The sequence below is a fragment of the Lithobates pipiens genome, unplaced genomic scaffold (assembly GCF_037356315.1).
Source record: "Lithobates pipiens isolate NorthernLeopardFrog02 unplaced genomic scaffold, aLitPip1_a1.2 Scaffold_1, whole genome shotgun sequence".
In the NCBI taxonomy this organism is placed as follows: domain Eukaryota; kingdom Metazoa; phylum Chordata; class Amphibia; order Anura; family Ranidae; genus Lithobates; species Lithobates pipiens.
The window spans coordinates 191421377-191437171 of NW_027507685.1; the positions used below are offsets into that span (position 1 = coordinate 191421377).

Genomic DNA, 15795 nt, shown 5'->3' on the forward strand with positions numbered 1-15795 from the left:
GAAACCCCCGGACTAAAGAATGCGTAGCAAGCGGTCTTTGAAACAAAACTGATAAGGCTGAGACTTGGCCCTTAATAGTACTAAGGGCCAACTTCATCTCTACACACAACTATACAAAGGCAAGAATTCTGCCTATAATATATTTGAGGGTGCCAACCCTTGGATTCACACCAAGAAACATAAGTATTCCAGACTCTATAATATATAGCTCTAGAAGCTGGCTTCCTAACATCAAAGTAGAGATAACTGACCTGGAAAGCCCACGTTTATTCAGAATGTGGGTCTCAATAGCCAAGCCGTTAAATTTAGCGTTCGTAAAGTAGGATGGAATATAGGCCCCTGAGATAGCAGGTCTGGCCTTAGTGGAAGGGGCCAAGGACCCTCCACTGTCATCTTTACAATCTCTGCGTACCATGACCTTCTGGGCCATGCTGGTATTACCGACTTTCTTTCCAGCTTGATCCTGGAAAGAAGCCGAGGCAGCAACCGGATCGGGGGAAAAGCATAGATCATTGAGAACTGATCCCACAGGGTCACAAACACATCTGTTGTACGCGAGTGGGTCCCTTGTCCTGGACACAAAGTTGACTAGCTTTGTGTTGAATCTGGACACTAGAAGGTCTACGTCCGGAGTCCCCCATTTTTGGCAAACAGCTGGAAACACTTCGGGGTGAAGAGACCATTCCCCCGGGAATAGCTGCTGGCGACTTCGATAGTCCGCCTGCCAATTCTCTACTCCCAGAATGAAAACTGCCGATGGGAGGAAAAGAATCTCCCCTGCCTAAGTTAGAATCTGGTTCACCCCTCTCTGAGCTGAGACACTGCTGGTGCCCCCTTGTTGATGGATATATGCCACAGCCGTGGCATTGTCGGATTGAATCCTGACAGGAAAATTCTTTAACCTGGAGGTCCAGGTCTTTAGAGCCAAATATACTGCCCGAATCTCTAGGATGTTTATGGGTAAGGTACTTTCGGTTCCTAACCATCGTCCCTGGACAGTCTTCTCTAGTACTGCTCCCCAGCCTGAAAGGCTGGCATCTGTCATTACTACCTTCCAGATAATTGGTCTGAAGGCTTTTCCCTTCAGCAAGTTCCGGGATAATAACCACCAACTGAGGCACTGGGACACTCTTGGGGACAGCCGCATTGGCAAATCCAAAGCTTGACTCATTTTGTTCCAAGCAGACAGGATACTGCTTTGAAACAGTCTCAAATGGAATTGGGCATAGGGAACTGCTTCGAATGAAGCTACTATCTTCCCTAACAATCTCATGCAAAGGCGAACGGAAAGATTTTTTCTTGACCTGATCATCCTCACTAGCTCCTGTATGGAGCTGATCTTTGCCGGAGGCAAGAACACCCTCTTCTGGGCTGTATCTATGATCATATGATATTCCAGCCTCTTTATTAGCTTCAAGGAGGACTTCTTTAGGTTGAGAAACCAACCCAAACTTTTCAGGTAACTGCTTGAAACGGCTACACCCCGTCTTAACATAGATCGTCTAAGTAAGCCAAGACAGTTATGCCCTGCGCCCTTAACCTGGCTAGAGGTGGGGCAAGTACTTTTGTGAATTCCCAAGGTGCTGTAGCAGGACCGAAGGGCAAGGCTACAAACTGAAAATGCTTCTTTTCTACCTCGAAACGCAGAAACCTCTGGTGAGGAGGGAATACAGGGACATGCAGATATGCATCTCTGATGTCGATGGATGCCAGAAGTTCCCCTCCTTGTAGGATAGATACGACTGACTTGATTGACTCCATGCGAAAGGAGCGGATTCTCAGGAACGGATTTAGATTCCGTAGATCTAGATTAGGTCTGATATCTCCATTCGGCTTTGACACCGTAAATAGGTTTGAGTAAAACCCCAAACCCTGTTCTTTGGGAAACTGCATGATCACCCCTTGAGCCAATAATCGGTCCAATGCTTGCAACAGGGATTGCCTTTTGGCTGGATCCCTTTAAGGACGGACAGATGCCTATGGCTGCTATTGCAGGCTGAGCTATGGTCCCTGCTAAGGAAAAAGAGGACTTTAACAGACCTTCCAACTTTTTATCTGTTAGATCCTTAAGCATATGTGCAATGTCCCCTGGACAAGTTAAACTTTTAGTGAATTTTTCCTCCATAGGATAGAGGTTAGAGAATCGCTTGGGAGGGGAGAAATGCTTATCCGGGATGATCCCATTCGGAATAAATAAGCTTTTCAAGTAATGCGTGTACTGGAAACGCACGTAAAGGCTATAAAGGTTTTAAGGATCCCAAAGAGGAGACCGGACCTTCAGCTAACTCTTTTAGGGGTAACATGAAAGTAGAGCGAACCATCTCTGTAAGGCTCTGTACTTCAGTTTGTGAAGGTGAAATTCCAAGTACTGTTTCCTTTGCGGAGTAAAAAACAGCTTGTTTTTCTTCCCGATCATCTGCGGGTAAAACCTTGTCTTGTCCCCATAGTTCTTTAGGACCCTCCACTGACTGTAAAGAGTCTAAGTTGGGGAGGAGGATCTAGGACGTTTCCTATCCACTTGGATGGATGATGTGATTAAAGTCGCTAATCTTCCTTCTAAGCCCTGCAGGGCAGAGGAAAGTGCTTCTCCAGTCACATATACAGGGGCTGAAGTGTGTGAAGCAGTTGCACCACCGCTAGCTTCCAATGACTCACCCTGGCATGCCATGTCTGATCTCTCTGAAGAGGAAGACAGTATGGAGGCATGACTGGGGTTCCCAGCGCCTGAGGGTGACACCCTAGGTACCTTTACGGTAGGTCTGGTAGACATAATACCAAGTACAAAAGCAGAGGTACACACAATATCTGCTAAAAATAGTTCTAGCCAAACAATGCATGCTAACAGCAGTTCTTTTCCTGTACTGGAAATACCCGTTTTACACCCTTACGTGCCCCGCACTAGATGTCTCTTAGTATAACAGACTCCTCTCCTCAGTAGACTATGGCTGCGATTGCAGGCTGAGTTTCCTTGTAGCAGAGTGCTTTAATGTGTGAGCCTCAGGTGGACCTGACTGGCGTCCACAGCGCTTCCCCCTCAGTAATCCAACGCTGTGTGGATAGACATTCTGTCTCATACATACAGTGTCATGTGACCTACAGCCATGCCCCTCTGCGTCCTCCGGCAACCCCCATTCAGTTTCAATATGCCTAGCTCATGCGTGCGCACGAGTGGGATACGGGTCTGCATTATGCAGACCTGAAGGGAGAGAGAACCTACGCTGCTTTGAAAACAACTGCCGGTATGCCGCTCCACAGCAGGCTAGGATACCTACCATTAACCGTGAGTAAAAAAAAAGACGCTAAACTCCAAAGGAGGAGAGGGGAAGAGGGGGAGGAAAGGGGGGGTCTTCAGCATGCTGCTAAACTCTGCAGAGCTTTAATGATATGGGATAACTTTTCCCCTCAGCTGCTAAGCAGCTGATAACCATCCAGCCTGCTAAAGAACCCCCTCTGCTGGATTAAACATATACTGAGACAGTCCTGTTCTATGGCATTAAGTCATATAAAAGGTCTTTTTTTTTTTTATAAAGAAAAAAAAACGCATAACCTCTAAAAAAAAAATTTTTTAACCTCATCCTCGCTGCAGGATACTGCTGAAACAGCAGATAATAACGTCACCCATCACGGCGGGCTGCGTTATCACATGCTCAAAGACTGGGGCCCTTTTAAAAAGGGGTTCTGCTCCTTTGGGCCTTGTATAGCACCCCTCAGGACAGCTTTAGGTAATGTAGCAAGACCAAAAAGCGTCCTGGTTCCTATGGTCCAGCTCTCAAAGAGAAGCGATACTGACAAAACCTTGTTCTTGCATCGAGGTTCAAGTACCATCCTATGGCCTCCGTGGCGAGGATGGATCTGATTGTGGAGGTTCTTTAAATCCAGCGTGGATCCCTCCTGGAGCTCCTTAGAGCACATCTTCACTCGTGACCAACACCTTTAGACACTGGCCTCCTGGAAGGAGGAGGGTTATATAGGGGAGTCAACTTCCTGTATTGGTTATACCAGTGTCAACACCTGAAAGTAGGCCCATAACCCACCAATAACTTGAGACTGTGTCCTAGGATGTACGATAAAGAAATACCCGTTTATCTGCTAAAAAGGAACTCTGATCTTAAAACTGAGCACAGCGGAACTTTTTTAAGTCAGCTGCTACAAATACTACAGCTGCTGACTTTTAATATAAAGGACATTTATCTGTCCAGGGAGCCCGCAATGTCTTCACCCGAAGTCGATATGCCCCTCGGCTCCCGTGTGCAGGCACCGGCATCTTCACAGCCTGGTTCCCTACTGTGCATGTGTGAGTTGCGCTACGCGTCCTCACTGGCCCATGCTGTCTTTATGGGACCTGTGCGTTTCCCAGAAGACAGCGGGGCGGGATGGAAGAGGGGCCGGAAATGGCGTAAATCGCCACGGATACTCCGGTGATCTATCGGCGGAAGTGGGAGGGGGGGGTAATCGGAAAAGTGTTAGTGCCATTTTTGGGTGGAACTCCGCTTTAGGTCTGATAACACAACATTTTTGTGGGGAGTGAGTGTATTCAGCCCTGCCCACTGTCTTCTGCTAAACTTTCTCTCAGATCTCTAAAACATAAAGGCCAACTCATTCTGTACAACAAGACAACCAGGAGGGCTAAGCAGACCATAAAAGTATGTAGAGGGCATAAGACAACTTTGAAGTTTTGACAAGATCAACACTTTTATTCTTACTTAACAGATATAAAACAAAATACTTTGAATGGTATATTTAACCATTTACGGACCGTCCGCCGCAGTTTAACAGCGGCCGTTTGAAGGAGGATATAGTTGTTATGGCAGGCACTAGCTGCCAAAACTCCAGTATCCTCTTCTTCAGCAGGCGGTCCACAAGATAAAAGTGGTTTCTGCAGCGAATTCACTGCAAGATCACTTTCATCGGTGGCAGGAGAGGGTCCCGCCACGATCCGGTGCCCCCACCAGCTTACCGGAGCCATAGGGAGTCGCGATCGCATCCTGTCAGGTATGGAGATGAGTGAGGGGAAGATGGTCCCCGTCTCTATACAATTGCCGGACGGAAGCAACGCCCATATATGAAAACTGTGTTCAAACCACACGTGAGGTATCACCGCAATCGGTAGAGCAAGAGCAATAATTCTAGCCCTAGACCTTCTCTGTAACTTAAAACATGCAACCTGTAGAATTTTTTTAAACGTCGCCTATGGAGATTTTTAAGGGTAAAAGTTTGTCTTCATTGCACGAGCGGGCGCAATTTTGAAGCGTGACATGTTGGATATCAATTTACTCAGCGTATTATCTTTCACAATATATAAATAAAATTGGGCTAATTTTACCGTTGTCTTATTTTGTAAGACCACTGCGCAAATACGGTGTGAAAAAACATATTGCAATTACCGCCATTTTATTCTCTAGGGTGTTAGGAAAAAACAATATACAATGTTCGGGGGTTCCAAGTAATTTTCTAGCAAAAAAAAATTAAAAAATTTTAAACGTATAAACAAAACAAAATGGTCGTTGTTAACACACCAAAAAGAAGTAATAGAAGTACATCATTTGGATTTACATACTCCTAGTACAGATGAGCTCAAATTAATCCTCCATACTATACTTCAGCCACTACAAACAAATGGTGCTCCAAAAATGTCCCAGATAGCCCTCTTCTCACAGTGCATGTGTGCAGTGACACAATTTTTTCCCTATATAGGAGTCAAATGAGCAGAAGCGCTCCCCTGGCAAGGCCACAAAGTGAATAGCAACAAAACAGGAAGAAAATTAAAGTGGTAATACATTTTTCTCCACTCCAGCAGCGTCCAAGTGTTCCCCTCATTGGCATAAACATCTCTGCCCAGGCTTCAAGTCTATGCCTTTGACCATTGCGATTGGTTGGCTCGGGATGACACAACCATAATGCATGCACATGGGAGTCAATTCATCCAGGTATGCTGAAATTGTACACTGATGCATTTTTTTTTCTTTTTAAATTTAATAACCCTGCACATAACAAAATTGGCCTTCACTCCTCCAAAGTATCTTTAGAAGTAGCTATAAGTTACACTTCAAATAAGCCTGCCCTTGTTTATCCTTACAACGGGCCTGATGAAAGATATGCAGACACTGCATTTCTGGTAGGAACAACAGGTATTTTTTGTAATTGCATAATACAACCAACACATCTAAGGACTGGTCAACCAATATAAAACATTGTTGTTTTTTGCTTGCTTCATTTTTTCTTTCAAAATGAATATCCTAAACCTTAACACGCTGCCACAGTGATTTCCAACCCTGTTTAGCAATTTACATGCAGCAGTCCGGACTTCCAGATGCGGTCACCCATCCCAAAATTACGGTCCATTTTACCATTTTTTTTTTTCCTGCAAGTACATGTTTACTTCTTACCTCTCATCGCCGAGCTGAGATACAGCTGCCTGACTCTCAGTTGAAGTCGGAAGTTCTACAGGCTGCTGACCAACTGCAATACTACTGGTGACCACAAGAGGCTGTTCTGGATTTACTACTCCAGAGGCCTCTCCAACGCCCTCCTCCAGAGGACCTGATGCAAGGCTGCTGGTATCCATAGGCGAGCCTTCAAGCTGACTGCTAACAGCCGTAAGAGCATCAGAATCTTCAGCCCGCTCTGGGGACAAAGAGGCTAGTAAAAGGGAAGGGAAAAACATTAAATTAGCTTGCCTTGGCAATTGTATACGCAGACTATTGATAAAATAGAGGGGTATACTAACTTATTGTTGGTGCAGGTGACAGTTCCATTTGGGTTGCCTCCCCCTCTGCGCTTGGTCTTCCTGGCCCAGAATCCTCAGCTTCAGTTGGCATTAGCAGCTGCCCAGTATCCTCTGGTCCAGTTTCTGGGTGCAAACTCTGAGGGAGGTCTACCAGAGAAGCTTCAGGAGGATGAGCACGCAAAGAAGAGTCCAAGGGGACTAGTTCTGGGCTTGTTGGGGTCCCCTCTGCAGAGGAAGGGGCAGTTGGGAAGTTCTCAGGACGGCTGCTACCATCTTGATCTTGGATGAGATAAAGTACCACTTAGACAAATATACATGGAGTTGGGTCTATACGACTGAGGTCTACATGCATATTTAACAGTTTCATGAACCCTACTTCAGGGCTCAAGCATGCAAAACTATTTGGAAGCGCACACACATTTATAAAACCCTCATCTTGAGTATCTATAGCTTTTTCACAATAGTATTGCACTGAAAAGTAAAATATAGGTTAAAACGACTGCAAAATGTCTCTCTGCGATTAACAAGGCTTTAAACAAAACAAAAAAAAAAAAAAACCCAATGCTGAATTAATTCGGTTTACACCAGGAAAAGTTATGACCACATGGACTATAAAGCACATTAATCAGTAGTGACTTTCAAACAACAGCATGGGGGATTTTTTTTCTTGAGATTGCATTATTGCCTTCAAAGTCTTAACCAATAAAAAAGTTGCAGATTTCCATGTATGAAACATGTAGGTTTGATATGTGATATACAAAGTGAAACAGAATTAACTAATGTCAAGGGTTTTTAACATCCTTTTACGAATATTACCTAAGGCTATTTGTGCAAGCTTTGATGTAGAGGAAAAATGTAGTGCTCTGGTAGCTCACTGAGAACTACAAGCCGACAGTCACAAAGGCTGATGGCAAGTTCATTGAGTCACAGGGATCTGCTATAATGGCTCGTGCACGGGAGCTAACCTGCCGCAGTATAACTGCTGTGGCTGGTCCAGAAGCCGTTAAATACAAAAGAACATCCAAATTAGGACTTTCACTGACAAGATCAATGATCAAATGAAACATAAGAAGAATGACAGGACCATCTCTTTTTCTATCAGGGAAGAGAAAAAACTGCTTAAAGAGGACTTTTTTTCTTACCTGCAACGTATACTAGCACATTACATGACACTTACTTGCAAACAAAGCCCTCATTGTCCCTGCTGGAGGTCGCATTCATCTTTGCCTGTATTCTTTCCAGGTCTGAAGACTCTAGCTGTGTGACTGGCCCAGAGTCACGTGACATCACTGCTGCGCATGTGCGCGGGAGCCGCTGGTCACCGCACAGGACCCTGAAGAATCGGCACGAGCGGCCGCTCCTTCAGAGTGCAGGCGCCGAGGACGTTCTTGGCATAGTATACAGTAAATATCGCCTAAACTGTGCAAGTTTAGGAGATATTTACAGTACATATAAGTAAGCCTTATTACAGGCTTACCTATAGGTACAAACATTAGGAGGGAAGTTTACTTTTTAATGGCAACACAGGATTTTTCATCAAGACCTGACAAAAACACTGTCTAACTACATCAGCAAACAAAAGGGAACATTTTTAGAAACATACCAAACTTAACATTAAGACAAAATAGGCAACTTGTAAAATATAAGACATTCAAATGAATCAGAATAATCACATTTATATAGCAAGCGCTGATTTTTTTTATTTATTTTTTTCATTGGTATGTGATATACATGTACTGAATGTAAAACACTTCACCTCTGGGAAGGCAGTAAGCTGTATAGTTATCACCAAATAGGAGCAAAATATCCCTGCCCCCTAAAACAATACAACTTACTACCTCACCCTGAAGGGAGCACATTAATACTTTTATGCAATTCATTCAAATCTTCCTGGTTTGGATCATGGTACAATATAGGCATCACATTTCACATCATAGCCACTTAGGAGAAAGAAAATTATTTGTAATCCAGAGGAGTGTTGTCAAGAGATGCTGCAGGAAAGACAGTAAACTGTATAGTTATCTCCCAGATCGGGTGTGACCCCAAAACTATACAATCTACTACCTCAACCTGAAACATCCAGGAGCCTTCATATGTACTCTGTAAAAAAAAAAAACAAATAGCTAGAAACAAAACACCTTTTATACAAAATACCTGCAAGACTCAGCTCAAACGAAGCATTCCTTTTAGTGTTGACAGCCTGAATAAAAAAAATAATAAAATAGTGATAAATATAAAAAAATTAATCTCCAAAGCATCACCAAGAACAAAACACATATTTTAAACATCTCCTTGGGTTTTAAAGTGACAATAAACCAACGGAAATGGCTAGCCTCAGGTGATATAAAACGATGCATTAAATCCTCCCACATAGGCTATACCCTGCCTATTTATCTGCAGTCTTCTCTCCTCCACAGCTTTAAAAAAATATTTTAAAACATATTAGATATGGTATTTCTATAAAATGTAATCTATACCTATCCTGCTAACAAACTACCAAAGCGATAAGCCTGCAAAGGGATCTTTTAGTATACAACAGTTTAATTGGTAATCTTTAGATGTGCTGGCTGCATTCGTTTTCCTCCCCCCCCCCCCCTTTACTTCACCCCAGTGATGCAGCCAACAAACACATTTCCCATTCTGGATGACGTAGTAAAGCCTTTGGACAACGGTTTTGTCAGTCTGGAGAGAAGGTAGTGTTAAGATGGACTAGCAAATTTAGATGAATCTGACCAACAAGCTGAAGATGACCTCTAGTTAACACTTTATAAGCAGTTGTAGCAAGTTTTCTTTTCCCCTTTTTGGGATAAAGATCTTACATAAATAAATGCTGACCATAAGGATGAGCATTTATTTATGTAAAATCTTTATCCCAAAAGGGGGGGAAAAAAAAAACTGCTGCTGCAACTGCTTATAAAGTGTTAACTAGAGGTCATCTTCAGCTTGTTAGCAACCATCACTGTTAAATGATTTTATCAACCAGTTAACTGCTACTTTGTCTGAACAGTTTGGTTTGTTAAAGTAAAACAGACTTACTGGATGGATCACCAAGGGAAAAAAATGAATAAAATGCAGCCATCACATCTAAGGAGTGGTGAGCGACAATAATATTTCTGTTTTTGGGTTTATTACTGCTTTAACCACTTGACCACTGGGCACTTAAACACCCTTAATAACCAGACCAATTTTCAGCTTTCGGTGCTCTCGCATTTTGAATGACAATTACTCAGTCATGCAACACTGGACCTATATGAAATTTTTGTCCTTTTTTTCACACAAATAGAGCCTTCTTTTGGTGGTATTTAATCACCGCTGGGTTTTTTATTTTTTGTGCTATAAAAGAAAAAATACCGAAAATTCTGTAAAAAAATGAATTTTTCTTTGTTTCTGTTAGAAAATTTAGCAGATTAGTAATTTTTTCTTTATAAATTTTGGCCAAAATTTATACCACTACATATCTTTGGTAAAAATAAGTACAAATTGGTGGATATTATTTGGTCTTTGTGAAAGTTATAGAGTCCACAAGCTATGGTGCCAATATCTGAAAATTGATCACACCTGAAGTACTGACGGCCTATTTCAATTCTTGAGACCCTAACATGCCAGAAAAGTACAAATGCCCCCCAAATGACCCCTTTTTGGAAAGAAGGCATTCCAAGGTATTTAGTAAGAGGCATGATGAGTTTTTTGAAGTTGTCATTTTTTCCCACAATTCTTTGCAAAATCAAGATTCTTTTTACTTTTTTTTTTTCACAAAATTGTCATATTATCAGGTTATTTCTCACACACAGCATATGCATACCACAAATTACACCCCAAAACACATTCTGCTATTACTCCCGAGTATGGCGATACCACATGTGTGAGACTTTTACACAGTGTGGCCACATACAGAGGCCCAACATGCATGGAGCGCCATCAGGTGTTCTGGAGCACCCAGGACAATTCTGACATTTCTCTCCTACATGTAAAAATCATCATTTATTTGCTAGAAACTTACATAGAACTCCAAAACATTATATATGTTTTTTTAGCAAACACCCTGGAGAATACAATGGTGGTCTTTGCAACTTTTTATCTCGCACGGTATTTGCGCAGTAATTTTTCGAATGCTTTTTTTTGGAAAAAAAACAGTTTTGTGCTTAAAAAAAAAAAAAAAAAAAAACAGTAAAGTTAGCCCAATTTTTGCATAATGTGAAAGATGAAGTTACGCTGAGTAAATAGATACCTAATATGTCACTCTTCAAAATTGCACACGCTCGTGGAATGGCGCCAAACGTCGCTACTTAAAAATCCCCATAGGCGACGATTTACATTTTTTTTACTGGTTATATGTTTTGAGTTACAGAGGAGGTCTAGGGCTAGAATTATTGCTCTCGCTCTAACGTTCGCAGCGATACCTCACATGTGTGGTTTGAACACCGTTTTCATATGTGGGCGGGACTTACGTATGCGTTCGCTTCTGCATGCGAGCACATGGGGACAGGGGCGCTTTAAAAAAAAACTTTTTTTTATTGTTCATTTTACTTTATTTATTTTAGTTTGACATTTTTTTCCCCAAAAATAATTTTTTTGATCACTTTTATTCCTATTACAAGGAATGTAAACATCCCTTGTAATAGGAATATGGCATGACAGGTCCTCTTTACAGTGAGATGTGGGGTCAATAAGACCCCGCATCTCACCTCTAAGCTGGGAAGCCTGAAAAAAAAAAAAAAGATTCTGGCTTTGATCGTATTAGCGATTCGGTAGAAGCACCAGAGGGCGGAGGGCGGCGGGAGGGGGGGGGGAGATGTCTATGGCTGGGCATTGCAGGGTATCACCGACTATGGCTGGGTATCTCAGAGTATGGCTGGGTATCTCAGAGTATGGCTGGGTATCTCAGAGTATGGCGTTGCAGAGTACTGCGTTGCAGAGCATTGCAGGGTATTGGCGGGTGTTGCAGGGTATTGGCGGGCGTTGCAGAGTGTTGCAGGGCATTGCAGAGTGTTGCAGGGCATTGCAGAGTGTTGCAGGGCATTGCAGAGTGTTGCAGGGCATTGCAGAGTGTTGCAGGGCATTGCAGAGTGTTGCAGGGCATTGCAGAGTGTTGCAGGGCATTGCAGAGTGTTGCAGGGCATTGCAGAGTGTTGCAGGGCATTGCAGAGTAATGGCAGTGTATTGCAGAGTAATGCAGAGTAATGGCAGGGTATTGCAGAGTAATGCAGAGTAATGGCAGGGTATTGCAGAGTAATGCAGGGAATCGAGGGGTTAATTTTCGGTGAGCAGCGATGTGGGCACTGCAGATGCAGCCCACATCGCTGCTGACACCGATCTCTTCCCCCTCCGCTGTACCGATCGGTACAGAGAGGGGGAGGGAGGAACCGGCGTCATAACATGACGCCGGCTTGTTTACAAGTGATCACTCTGTCATTTGACGGAGCGATCACGTGGTAAACGGCCGCGATGAGCGGCTGTTTACCGTGATTCGCCGGGTCCACTGGACCCAGCGGTCACGGATGCTCTCGTGTGCGTGCCCCAGGGGGCGCGCGAGAGCAGAATTCTGGGAGGCCGTTAATTAACGGCCTCTCAGAGTTAAACAACCGCCCTGAAGCCGTTAATCGGCAATGGGCGGTTGTTAAGTGGTTAAGGAAGTGCTGGATGTCCGGTTCTCCATGTGATCCTTGGTTTATTCTGCCAAACTCTTCACCATTTAAAGAACACAAGTGGAACCAGGCATACAACATACCTGGAATTGTCAGATGCTGAACTTTCCTTCAGCAAGCTTCGCTATCATGTGAAAGCTGAGCATTAAGCCTTTTCTTTACAGGATGTAAATTTTTTTGTTTTTAATCTAGTTAGACAAATGCTTATTTGAACAAAGTTTACATGTACGTAAACAAGAAAACCTGCCATTAGAAAACTAAAGGGGACTGCCAAAGTCTTCTCAGGAAAATGCCTAGCTTCCTGACAGTCTTGATTCAATACCTTCAGTCTCTTGATCACAACAAGCATGCAATAATTGAAGTCAAGACTTTAGCATTCTTATTCTCAGTAACACAGGTCTGCATGACAGCCTGGGAACTGCTATTAGATGTAATGCTCAACCTCCTAAATTTTTCCAATGACGGGTTTCCTTTGAGGTATATATAAAATGTACAGCACAGAGACCTGTGCATTCGGTTCCTTTGATTCTTTCTCCTCTTTGGCTTTATCAGCCATTTTTGCTTCCTCTTCCGCCAGTTGTTTCCTTCTTTTCTCCCTTCGCTCTTCAAGCTCTTCATCGCGTAGAGCTTCCAGGTGATTAATTATAGGAACTTTAACCACTGGGAAGAAAGACAGACATAAAATTTTAGCGCATTTAGAGTCAAAGAATTTAACAAATTTAAAGCTCAACTCCGAGATAAAAGGCATGCGTAATCTTGCTTGAATGTTGGTATACTTTACGTATTCCAGATGTGTGCAGTGATCTGATCTACAGTGGTGCCTCTGTGTGGGAGCCACGCAAAATAACAGACCATTCTCTAGTGACCCCTCTTTCCTTGTGCAGATTGAGTAGTCTTGTATCTGATCCCCTTATGTGTTTTTTTGCAGGTAGCATGTAGCTGGTGGGCCTACTGGGCTCAAGCTATATGCAGCAGTGATGTCGCCACTGCTTTTTCTTATTAGAATATCTGGTTCTGCAAAGGAATTTGATGCACAGTGGTTTTATATGCTTTGTGTCTATTTAGGTAAATATTTAATGCTCAGAGTTAAAAAGGAGAAGTCCAGCCTGAGCTCATTTGGCTGGGCTTCTCCTAAGGGTCACGGGAGTGTAATTCATTTTGCACTACTGTGACCCATTTTCAGAGAGTGGTCTGAAGTTCGCTCCTTGCTGATGTCACCAAGATCAGTACATTCACTGCATCATCCTGACCTCGGAAGTCTGGATCCACCAATTGCCTGGACTGACCCTTAGATGCCCGTCCACAGTGTGAAAGTGCCCTAAAGCTATGCTTGGATTCATCCAAGGTATGAAAAGCCTTGCAATCCCCCCACCCCACCCCCACACACATCTAAGACAAAAGTATGGTAACACAATGTCCTGATTGAGATCGAAGGAAGAAACCAAACCTCCTTAAGCAAAAAAACACAGCCGTAAAACTATTTTCAAAGTTGTGCACCAGGATGATTCCTTACAGCCTTATGGGCCAAAGTACAATAATAAAAAAAAAAAATAGAGAGATAGATAGATAGATAGATAGATAGATAGATAGATAGATAGATATATCTATCTATATATCTATATATCTATCTATATATCTAACTTTTGTGGCCCCCACAGGATGTACAAGAAAACCTATTTACTAACCCATTCAGTTAGTCACACATGAACTAGAAAAATAAATCATCCTAAAAAGTTAAAAGATACAAAGATGAAATATTTGCTTACCTGACACACAATCATGCATGCTCTCAGCATCCAACACTTTACATTCTTCTGTCCACCGTGTGAGTGCAGTGGGAATACTGGATAAAGTGCCTGCAGGGGGGAAAAACATTAACTTAAAAGAAATATAAAAGGTCATACACACCACATGCTGTCCAGCTACTTTCATTCGACACTTCTTTTTTTACTATACTGAAGTCACTAACCTGCCTGGCTGGTTGCTGTACTCTGGTCATGGAAGAAGTCATCCAGCAATTCATCATCAGAGCGAGCTATAATGTGAACGTCATCATTGCCAACAAGTAGGCGTGCCCGGCCACGACTCTGAAGGGGAAGACTGCTGCTGAGCTGCAAGATGTCTGCAGCCGCTGATGGGCCAAGCAACCTGGATTTCAGAAAAAAGCATCAGCAAACCTGAAACCTCAATCTAACCAATGTAAAAAGTAGAGAACCTTGCAAAAGAATATCTTTATCAGAGTTATATAAAAACAAACACACACATTCTCTAGAAGCATCACGGTCAGCAGCTAATTAACCTACCATGAATGTTTCAGCTGTAGGAGGACATCATGAGTACACACTAATCCCATGCAGACAGTGTCCCAGATTTGCACTGAAACCTGTGCTCCTGTGTTCCCTGCTAAGCCAGTATACAGCCCATAATAATATAATATGCTAAAGACTTATTTCCAAAGTCATAAACACAGATATAACCTTCTTACAATTATAGGCAACACAATTCAAATTTCAAACACATGGGTCAAATTTCCATAGAATAATGCTTCTTACCGTTGCAATATTAAAGGAGGGTTTGGCTGTCGGTTTCCAGGATAGTGAACATGTATCGTGTGGCCAGCATTAGCGGTAATCTGTCGAAGGGTACGTTGGCTTCTACCAATGCCTTGGGCCAAGCGATTTGTGGAAGTTCCACTGCCGATGGTGAGAGATCCATGGTCTGCATGACGTACCATTAGAGGATGAGTGGCAGGAATGTTACCAGGTGAAGGAGGGATGTCAGCTAGGAAAGTAGAAGGAAAGCATGAGCCTGTTTACTAAGACATAGATTCATAATAATGTTAACAGAGTTTAGAAAAAAATAAATCTTACTGGCACTGGAGAACATGTTATCAAACTCTATGATGAGATCATCTTCCCTGTCAAATCTCTCAAAGCGTACAAGAGGTGATGCATTCATGTCAGGGTAATCCTCATCCAGCTCCATCTCTGAACAGTCATCATCATCATCTTCATCTCCTTCCTCACCCTCTTCATCATCCTAAACAGCCAATAACATTCAGTTATCAACATGAGGACAAAAAAAAAAAAAAAATCCTAAATCTATGTTCAATAACAGATCAAAAGTCAAATGTACCTGATCATCTTCATCCTCCTCTTCTTCCTCCTCCTCTTCCTGACTGTCATCTTCATCTTCATTACTGCCACTGCTGTCCTCTTCTTGGGTGTGCTCCTCTTCATCTTCTGGGTCTAGGATGTTCATTGAGTCTGTTACGGGGATAATTGGATAGTAAAATAAAATAGTTTGATAAGTGCATTATTTTATATCAAAAAAGCAATATTAAAAAAAACTAGCACACCGCAACACAGGCAAAAAATGCTTCAAATGGAGCCATTTATGAGGACAAAATGCATCAAGCCAGGA

At 42.7% G+C, this 15795-nt stretch overlaps 1 protein-coding gene across 13 annotated transcripts in view; it reads right to left on the reverse strand.

Moving 5' to 3' along the window:
- HUWE1 (HECT, UBA and WWE domain containing E3 ubiquitin protein ligase 1) overlaps window positions 1-15795 on the reverse strand; it is a 226822-nt gene that overhangs the window by 62172 nt on the left and 148855 nt on the right. For all 13 annotated transcript variants that reach the window (XM_077479218.1, XM_077479208.1, XM_077479201.1 and 10 more), the window contains 9 exons: window positions 15508-15638; window positions 15243-15411; window positions 14925-15153; window positions 14342-14520; window positions 14139-14228; window positions 12878-13032; window positions 8882-8927; window positions 6728-7006; window positions 6387-6639 (listed from right to left, as the gene is read on the reverse strand). In XM_077479218.1, coding sequence (XP_077335344.1) covers window positions 6387-6639; window positions 6728-7006; window positions 8882-8927; window positions 12878-13032; window positions 14139-14228; window positions 14342-14520; window positions 14925-15153; window positions 15243-15411; window positions 15508-15638 — 1531 coding nt within the window. The remainder of the gene's footprint in view (window positions 1-6386; window positions 6640-6727; window positions 7007-8881; window positions 8928-12877; window positions 13033-14138; window positions 14229-14341; window positions 14521-14924; window positions 15154-15242; window positions 15412-15507; window positions 15639-15795) is intronic.